This window comes from Pavona decussata, unplaced genomic scaffold (assembly GCF_977016875.1).
Source record: "Pavona decussata unplaced genomic scaffold, jaPavDecu1.1 SCAFFOLD_137, whole genome shotgun sequence".
Taxonomy (NCBI): Eukaryota; Metazoa; Cnidaria; class Anthozoa; order Scleractinia; family Agariciidae; genus Pavona; species Pavona decussata.
In genome coordinates, this window is record NW_028145550.1 from 2,100,001 (window position 1) to 2,109,786 (window position 9,786).

The following is a 9,786-nucleotide window of genomic DNA, read 5'->3' on the forward strand; positions in this document are numbered from 1 at the left end:
AGAGGGGATACGGCGCGTGTAGCAAATTTAAATTCACGTTTGATGTCTCGGCACTCATCCAAAACAACCAACAATCGTTGGCGACAATACATTTCTTGTACCAACTACACAAGGACCTGGAAAAGCAAAGGTATACGAAAGACTTTGCAAATAAACTGCGGGAACGGGCACCAGACCTTGAATTTATTGACAAGATCGCCCGGAATGACTGCGACGAATTGGTACTCGTGAAAGTTCTACACGAGATTCGTGACTACATTTACATTATTTTAAAGGACCAGGGGGCGGAAGCACTCGGTACAAAAAGGAACCGAAACATAGACACACTAAGGGACGTACATGAAAGTGTAACAAGAATTCGACCGGATGAAGAAATTGTCAGAGGTATTTGTGAGCGCTTCATGGATGATCTCTTGTCCTTTTATGAAACTATGCAACCATACCACAAAAGTGAAGGTTTTAAGCTGCAGTTTGAGCAACTGTATGACACGTTTAAGGCCATAATTGTCATCAGGAACAACGATGGTCGACCGACAGAAGTTAATTACCAACATGAAATCTATGTGTAAAACTACAAGGGCTTTATACTTTTTGAAATTTCTCACAATAATATAAACTGTACACCCATCGGTGGGGTACTCACCTTTTGCATTAATGGGGAGGTAGGAATAAGCTCAATTTTATAAACTCCAAAAGTGAGTTATATTGTGTTTCTCCTAAAGTAGAGGTCCAGAGATTACTTCATGTAACAATTATCGCACAGAACTATTTATGTTACCGTTTATTTTATTTTGTCCTATTGGTGTTATATGTTGTAAGTTACCTAGGAACTGGGGCTACTTTTCAGGTATTGTTACATGATGTCCTTTCAAATTCAAAACAAACATGGTCTTTCGAAAAAATTGTGTTCAGCTGAAAGTCAATCGAATGAGGTTTTTACAGATCAAGATGACAATAAAGCTTATATTTCATGAATATAGTAAATAAAGATGAAAAAGAATTGACTCGACTGGAACGGCAGAGGTGCATTAATTTCAAAAACCTGCCCGCTTACAAACACGTGTCCAGTGACGTGCTCATTGCAAACTGGCCCAGTTCCTTTCAAAATATTTTATGAACACACAGTGCAGAAATGACATTGCTTGAGGATTTCCTTGTGAGTTGTCTAGTGTCTGTTATTAGTGTTACGAGATCCAAACAAATCCATTCACAAGAATTCAATGACCAAACGTAGAGTTTTGTTTTTAGTCTAATCATTTAGTCTTGTCCATTTTTTTTTCTGGGAGAGAAGTGTGAACTGGCGCTATAGCGGAACAACAAATGTAAGCAAACTTCGATAAGAGACAATACGCGACAGTTGTTAAGTAAAGGGAATTATTTGGAACATTTTCTTGCAGTAATTAATGTTAAGGAACTAATGTAACGTTAGGGTAATTTTGTACCTTAAGGTTAGGGCACTAGACTAACTGTAACGTTAACTCAGTTGTGTAACGTTAGGACACTTATGTAACGTTAAGGCGGTTGGGTAACATGAGGGCACTTGTGTAACGCTAGGGTACTTGTGAAACGTTACTGATGTGACAGTAAAGGCAACTTGTGTAACGTTAGGGCACTTGTGTAACGTTAGGGCACTTGTGTAACGTTAGGACACTTGTGTAACGTTAGGACACTTGTGTAACGTTAGGGTACTTGTGTAACGTTAGGGCACTTGTGTAACGTTAGGGTACTTGTGTAACGTGAGGGCACTTGTGTAACGTTAGGGTACTTGTGTAACGTTAGGGCACTTGTGTAACGTTAGGGCACTTGTGTAACGTTAGGGAACTTGTGTAGCGTCAGGACACTTATGTAAAGTTAGAACACTTATGCAAGGTTAGGACACTTACGTAACGTTAGAACACTTTTGTAAGGTTAGGACACTTGTGTAACGCTAGGGTACCTGAGTAACGTTACTGATGTGACAGTAAAGGCAACTTGTGTAACGTTATAACATTTATGTAAGGTTAGGGCACTTTTGTACAGTTAAGGTACTTTACTGGTGTGATAGTAAGGGCAACTTGTGTAACGTCAGGACACTTCTGTAACTTTAGAACACTTATGTACCGTCAGGACACTTGTGTACAGTTAGGGCGCTTGTTTAGCGTCAGTGCACTTGTATAACGTTACATTAGTACACTTGTACGACTTTAGGGGACATCAGTAACATTAGGAATCTTGTGTAACGTTCAGAGGGATCTTATGCAACGTTACGGCACTTGTGTAACGTTACAGCATTTGTATAATGAAACTGAAATGACGAAACTTGTGAAACGTTGGGGGAATTGTGTAACCTTTGGACACTTGTGTAAAGTTAGGGTACTTCCGTAACGTTTGGTCGAGTTGTGTAACGTTATTACACTTTGTGCAATCTTATGGAACTTTTGTAACGGAAGGGAGCTCTTGTAACATTTGGGCACTTCTGTAACGTTAAGGTGTTTTGTAACGTTAGAGGACTTCTGTAACGTTTGTTATGTATGTTATTCGTTCATTGAAGTTACAGTACAAATCATAGACGTTCATGTTGTTAGACGGCTGAAATTCGGTTTGCATGATACTAAGATAGCAGTCTGTTGACGAGTTCTCCATGAGGGAGGTTAATAACACGAGTGGCTTTTTCTTTTTATTGCCTTTATTACATAATATTACAGAGGAGTATACACCCAGGCGCGTAGCTAAGGTTTTAATAGGGGTGTTCGTTGAGCCCCAAATTTTGCTGAGCGCCGGAGGCGCTCTTACTGGGGGGTCCGGGGTCATGCTACCCCGGAAAGTTTTGAAAATCTAGGTTCCCAGAAACCTCATTTCCTGCATTTTGAGACCCATTTTAGGCAAATCACAATTTTGTTTTACAGCAGCTTTTTAAGCTATATACGTCATTTCGACGGCATAATTGTTTCAACTTAAACAAGAAAGTTCAATGTACATTCCGCGCCCTGTCAAGTTCTGATAGCTATTCGTTCTGCTGATAGTCATGCACCAGGCTGGTAAACTGCATCATTCTCGGTTGTAGGCCTTCGAAAAAATTGACTATCTCGTCAAGATTGACAGGCATATCATATTTGATATGCATTAGAGCCAGGGCGGACAGCCTACTCTCTCCCATAGTACACCTCATGTAGTTGTTCAACCTCCTCATTGTGCTTATGGAACGTTCACATTCACAAGTGGTGGCTGGAAGGGTGGCAGCAATTTTCAGGAGCATGTACAGGTTGGGGAAGTCGTCGGGATCACATGCTTTTTGTGACGAAGCACACGAATCAGCAACAATTCGTCCGTCCTGAACTAAAATTTTCGACCTCTGGAATTCGTAGGAAAAGAGTTGTGGAGAGGGTAGGTCATCTTGATAGAGATCCACCAAATCAGTAAGCTGCTGAACATTGACCTGGGGTTTTTTTCGGGTTTATATCTCTATTTTTCTTGGGTTGATTTATTTCGACCACGGGAACTTTATTTAAAAGTTTTCCTTCCGCCATTATTTATTTTCAAAGGGGGTTCGTTCGAACCCCTCGAACCCCCCCTCCTACGCGCCTGACACCGGAATTTACCTACGGTTTAAATTGGGTTGGAGTGTCTGAAACTTTGAGAGTTATCACTGTCCTTTATTAATATTTAGAGGGACAAAGTTTCCGGGGCGAACTGTATAGCAGGGGGTGAAGGCTGCAACCTATCTCAAAATTATCGTCCAAGAAGATTATTACAAAGGTGTTTCGACAGATATTTCCTTGTTGCACGTCGGTACGCTACTGCGATGCCACTGCCCTACAGTGTAAGAACGACTATCACAGACTCAGCGCAAAACGTCCTCTTTTACACCCAGCTGTACACGGTACAACCAGTAAGCAACTGTGGTATTAACACCAGTCAGTTCTTTAACCGTCTCTTTTTTCGTGCTCGCTGCTAGTTGTGTCAATCAACAATTACAGTTTCTTCTTTTTGCCAGGCGGTTGTTTCGAGACTGGATCTCCACTCGCCGATCTCTTGGTGGACTGGAGCGAGTTAGGTGCACCACGTGACACATTTGTACCCAGGCCTCCAGACGCGGTGGTACCGTTTGGGATTTGCTCTGTTGTTGTAGATTCTGCAGTCTGTCCTTCTTTGGACTCGGTGTCTTCATTTGTAGTCTTATCGCCATTTTTCTTGGTCTGACCTGGTAGGTAATAGAGAAGGCAGAATCATAGTAGCTTTAGCTTGCCCCCGCCCCTACAATACAGACCCTTCTCTGTTATAGCATTTCACTTGTTCCAGAAAATCACCACACGTTTTCTTGAGATCATACACTTGTTTCTGCAACATCAAGAAACGCCCTTTGTTTTTCTTGAAGATGAGGTTAAATTGTAAAGGTTATATAACTCCATCCAGTTTTGCTATGAATACGTTATACCATACCATACCATGACAAAATTTGGAGCTATACCATACCATACCATACCATACCATACCATACCATACCATACCATATCATACCATACCATACCATACCATACCATACCATACCATGAAAAAGTTTTGATGTATCATTTCAAACCTTAACGACTTACACTTTGCCTGATAACAAGTCTGTATGCCAAATCAGACTCACCTTGAATTTCAAGGAATTTGGATTCTAAGACGAAATAAACACTAATACCCTTTGACCAGCGAGCCCTACAAATTACCTGGCTCCTGGCCCTGTTGAAGGAACTGGGGCAGGAACTTCCTTGACAGTTCACCAAGTAGCATGTGTACACCTTCTCTTTGAAACAGAGAGCTTGGTTCTGAGTTGGGATCCTTCAGAGATTTTCCCTTTTCACCTTTGTTGCTCTTAGCACCTAAATTACCAGTAGGGAGAGAACGACATGAGTTTTCGTTAATCCTTTGATACATAACTATTAGTAGTTTTTGATCCACATTAAAACCTTTGAAACAGTGTGCAGCTTTATGTGAACAGACTTAGTTTCAAATTCTCTGGGATCAGTAGCCTGCATTGACAATGGCCTGTTTTTAGATTTGGGGGGCAGTGGTTAACAAGAGCAAAAAACACAAAAGAAAACTATAAAAGTTCTGTATTGTCACAGGTTATACCCAATCAGCAACACCCCTGAAAGCACAATGACCAATGATCCTTTTCACGATAAAGTAAACATTTGTACAACATATGCAACGATAACCAGGTATAAATTTCAGGGTTTTTCCATTCTTTCAACTCGTGCCCATGATGAGGTGCTTCTGAAAGGGAGAAGGAGATACATGAAGGAACTACTGTCTCCGTCTCAACTAGCTGTAGCTATTTGTGGGGCAAGCAAGCCACTACTCGCGTTATATTTTCGAAAAAGACTGTGATGGGTAGCTGTTTTAAAGCTGTTACTTTGATAGCATTTGACAAGCTATTTTACTTTATTTTATTTTTTTGTCAAATCCAGCCAATTTTCAAATAGGAGAAAGATCCTCGCAGTTAGTAAGCAACTTCAGCAGTTGTGAAAAGAAAGCCTGAAAAAAATTCAGGCTTGAACGGGGATTCGAACCAATGACCTCTGCGATGCCGGTGCAGTGCTCTACCAACTGGGCTATCAACTGAAGCCAACTGGGAGCTGGTCATATTGTGAGTTCGTAATATACCTGTGAAGGATGAATAAATGAATGTAAATAAATTATATGAACAGCATCACATTTAAGCCTGCATTTTTTTTCAGGCTTTCTTTTCGCAACTGCTTAAGTTGTGTAGTCGCAACTGCTTAAGTTGTGTAGCAACTGCGAGGATGTTTCTTCTATTTGATCTTTCATCCGCAGTTAAAAATGTATGTTTCATATATTTACATTCATCCAGCCAATTTTGAAATGCAGAAGCCCTCCACTCCAGCCACAAAACTGACTCTCCCCAAAAAGACCCTGGCCTTACATCTGAACTTTATGGTATCCCCTCACCATTTAAATGCTTCTGTTGTTTGTCTTTAAACTGCCACCAATAGCCTTTTGATGGATGGTATCTGGAGTAGGAAGATGCTGTACACATGAAACAACACAATAAGATATTCAAACATGCAACAAGTTAGGAGCATGATGTATTATTCAGCAATAACACAGGCATACTCAGAAAAAGAAATTCCGAGTGCTCCTAACAGGAGTCAAACCTATGACCTTCCGATTACTAGTTCGGATGCTCTACCACTGAGCTACAGGAGACTCGTGGGAGCTAAGGTCATTAAACTAGGTTCATGGGACAAATATCAACAAACATGCAACAAGCATGAAGTTGTATCTTACACATCACACATATATCTCACCTATATCTGTACATTTATGGCATGACTGTATGAAGTGCAGTACTTGGATGTATAAATAAATTTGCTACATGTGTCAAACAGAGTATGTACATGTATCTGAGTTACATTCCAGTTAAAATACAACTTCAACAACAGACAGCTCTTAGATGTTCTTAGTTAACCCATGTCTGAAATAAGCGATGACTTTATAACAAAGAAAATGCAAAATCACCATTACAAGTGAATAGCCATGGTTAATTCCAAGTACTGTAGCACCACAGAACAACAAATATACAGCCTAACAGCACACAATCTGATGACAACCAAATTGTTCTGAGCAACTGCACAAATTAAATCTGCTTTAACTTTTCCTAGCTTACATATTAGTATTAAAATATATTATGCAACTAGGCAAAATATATTATTTTCCAATAAGGACATACTAACTAGTTGACAGAAATTGTAACATGAATAGACTCCTGAAAATTGAAGGTTCTCATCAATGTTCCTACCATTTAATTCTAAAACTAATAAAAGATTGAAACAAAGTTATTTTTCTGGAAGGCGGTTTCAACCTTACAACTTTTGAGGTCATCAGCAACCACCAAAGAATAAGATACACATACTTTCAGAGTTTTATTAAAAGTAACTTTTCCATTAAAAGATAAGTACCTTCATCAAAAGCAGCTTGTATGTGATGCAAGGAAGAAAGCTAAGGAAAGAAATATTTTGAAACAGTTTGTTAAGGGTTTGAGCAAGCAACAAAATATCTGTAACGACAAAGAAGGGACTAAATAAATGATCATGTCATTTACTAAAAGACAGTATTTTACCAATGGATCCATGGAGAGAAACGGTACATATACAATGCATGCAAAACTGAGCAAATACTGTTCAAGTCCTCAGTAGCATGAATCAACTGACCTGCTAGTGAGGACAACAATGATGCCTATGATCTCTACGGACAGTTCAAATTAAAAAACAAATACCCCCATTGATTCCTAGACCAGCTACATATAAAACCAGTCTGTATGCTAGATGAAAGCTGGTTTGCAACAGGTTTCAATGGTTTCAGGAAAGCCCAAAAATGCAGATAATTTTTACCCCTCTTGCCCTTAAAACTCTTCAATTGGCCCAGAGATGAACTAAATGAAATTTACCTTACTTACCCTAACAAGAACTTGTCTTTCTCATGCAACCACTGACACTTCTGACAGACACCCACAAGTTTTCTTTGTCCCCGTGCCCAACAGAAATGTCTCAGGGAATGTTTTGGATAGTTTAGCAGCAATGTGTCTTTTCTTTTTCAATAGGTTACTCAATAAGTGTTCAAACAGGAAAATCAAATACTTGATCACAAATGTTGGACTCAGATTACCAGTAGATGAAAGGAACCTTACTAACCAGTCTTGAATTGATGACAGAGCAAAGATCAGGGGCTTGGTAAACCACTCCAGCAAGCATGTAGTAATCTGCAATTGGTGTAACTGAAAGCAAGAGAAGTACCACATGATTTTGTAACAACGACACAGTTAACCCTTAGCCTTAACAGTGATCAGCATTAAATTTGTTCTTATAATTTATTTTTATCAATGATGCTTATTCTACTCCTCAGGTCATGAGAATTAAGGATTATGATCACCCAAGGTGAATTTTCTTGATACTTCAATACCTTTGCCCCAGTACTTTTATAATATAAGAAAAGTATAGGGACAAGATACAAGAATTAATTTTTGTTCTTTGATATCAGGGGATAGAGACTCAAAAGGTCTTACAAAAGATTGTATCTGACCTTGAGTTGGGGAAATCCTGTGCTGCTTTCTGATGACATAAAGGATTGGATCCTGAACATGAAGGACTTCATACTCAATTCCTGTCATGGTCCTTGAAGAGAAGAAAGATTTGCACAAAAATATCAAAACTCACTTTTCATTATCTTTCAAAATTTACACTTATTATCAGTGGCAAATTCAAATTTATTTTACAATTGAAACCTGCAATAAAACACCTCTCCAGTTCATCTCGAGAATCATTTTGCACAAAATCCCTGCTAACTTGGATGGCAATCTTGCTCTGCTTGAGCCTTTCAACGTGGCCAACAGCAAGCTCTCTCTTACACCTGTAGGTCAGCTACAAGAGGATTGGGGCAGGTGTGCCCAAATCCTCCCCCCCCCCCCCCCCCACCACCACACCTCTTGTGGTCATGTCACTATAATTCTCTTGCGGCTGACTCTAATAGAGAGCTTACTTGCAGGCTATTCAATACAACGCTTTTCTCACCAAAATAAAAACGTGTGAAGACTATACATTGGTTGAGTATTGTTTAGGCTATTCCTTTTATTTTCAAACTCCACAAAATGTGTATTTTTATAATTGAAGGAGGAGCTGTGAGCTGCGAACTGTGAGGGCAGGCCATATTAAATTGCTGAAAGTTTACATCCTAACGAGTGACCAATGGAATGACCAAGTGAGTGACATTTCCGTACATTATGATGTCTTGTTCAGTGCACATACGTGATTCACAAGTTAAAAAAACCACAATGCTTCTGTAGGTTGCTTTCGTTTCTACCGTTTGCTTAATAATATTGTATTTGCTCTTGCATGCTAAGAAGATTGAATGACTCAATAAAAGCATACAAATTGTGTCAATAATTTTTAAAAGGGCAAAAATGATTTCTGATAACAATCAATAGTAATTCATACCAATCAATGAATCAACCGCTGTCGATTTCTCTCTGCGATATTTTGATAGCAATCAAACTTACAACTTCATTGATCTTCATCGATTGCTATCGACAATCGATACAATGAATACCGGTCAACTCGCCTACGTGCAAACTCGCCTATGCCAACTACTGGTTAACTCGCCTACGTAGGCGAATTAAGAACATAGCACGCTTGTTTAGGTTTATGGATTAAAGAACGAGTTAGATAGAGCATAAAGTTATTTAAAAGGCATACATTACAGAAATGTTACATTATAGAAATGTTGATATCGACTTTTATCGATTATCAGTCTATCGATTGACTACCCCTGCAGCTGGTGTGTACAAATTTCTAACAAATTCTCTGTGTTTCTTTAAAACAAACAGAAACAACCTCTTACGGATTGTGCCGCAAGACATTTTAACGTTGTCGTCAGCCTGTACTGGCTAATATCTGAAGATCGCAACAAACACCAGAAGTGTTTTCTATTTCTTAAATGAAGACTTCAACTTCAACCACAACACTCACTGTAGGGTAGAGGGATCTAGCCGCTGCATCTTCACTACTTCATTGTTACAAGTGCGATCATAGAACGGATTAGTTCTTTGTGAAAAATACTCCAGAACGTTTCCAGGATTAAGAACCGGAATCCACGCGCTGTCATGCCACGAGAGTCCTAACTGACTTTCCGATGGCTCGGCCGCCATCTTGTCATTCTCACTTCATACAACCGAGTGGGGGCGTGAGTACGAGAAAACAACTTAGCGCATTTTCTCCTTTAAAGACCACTGAGACTAAAATCTGCTGG

The 9,786-nt window shown here is 39.5% G+C and overlaps 3 protein-coding genes across 6 annotated transcripts in view; 2 read left to right on the forward strand and 1 right to left on the reverse strand.

The window, feature by feature from the left end:
* LOC146467290 (uncharacterized) overlaps positions 1-2,545 on the forward strand; it is a 3,418-nt gene extending 873 nt beyond the window's left edge. The window contains exon 1 of the mRNA XM_085126211.1: positions 1-2,545. This exon is cut by the window's left edge and continues 873 nt beyond it. Within this exon, the coding sequence (XP_084982337.1) occupies positions 1-569 (569 nt within the window). The 3' untranslated portion in view covers positions 570-2,545.
* LOC146467288 (uncharacterized) overlaps positions 1-3,393 on the forward strand; it is a 20,864-nt gene extending 17,471 nt beyond the window's left edge. For 3 of the 4 annotated variants that reach the window (XM_085126212.1, XM_085126213.1, XM_085126214.1), the window contains one exon: positions 1,518-2,639. The gene's annotated coding sequence lies outside the window, so the exon portion shown is untranslated. Of the gene's footprint in view, positions 1-1,517 lie in introns of all 4 variants that reach the window. The other variant, XM_085126215.1, reaches the window with a different exon arrangement.
* A 181-nt stretch (positions 3,394-3,574) lies between these two features.
* LOC146467291 (mediator of RNA polymerase II transcription subunit 6-like) lies at positions 3,575-9,721 on the reverse strand. Its single transcript, XM_085126222.1, has 7 exons — positions 9,507-9,721; positions 8,065-8,156; positions 7,677-7,759; positions 6,945-6,984; positions 5,935-6,012; positions 4,689-4,841; positions 3,575-4,180 (listed from the first exon to the last, which is right to left on the reverse strand). Exons 1-7 carry the CDS (start codon positions 9,683-9,685, stop codon positions 3,951-3,953), a joined length of 855 nt encoding a protein of 284 aa, XP_084982348.1. The 5' UTR covers positions 9,686-9,721; the 3' UTR covers positions 3,575-3,950.
* Between the last annotated feature and the right edge of the window lie 65 nt (positions 9,722-9,786).

Coding starts and splice junctions, on each gene's coding strand:
- LOC146467291 (XM_085126222.1), bottom strand. CDS start 9,685: ATGGCGGCCGAGCCATCGGAAAGTCAGTTAGGACTCTCGTGGCATGAC. Junction 6,985..7,676: donor CTGTCATCAATTCAAGACTG/GTTAGTAAGGTT, acceptor TTCTTTCCTTAG/CTTTCTTCCTTGCATCACAT. Junction 4,181..4,688: donor TCAACAGGGCCAGGAGCCAG/GTAATTTGTAGG, acceptor ATTACCTACCAG/GTCAGACCAAGAAAAATGGC.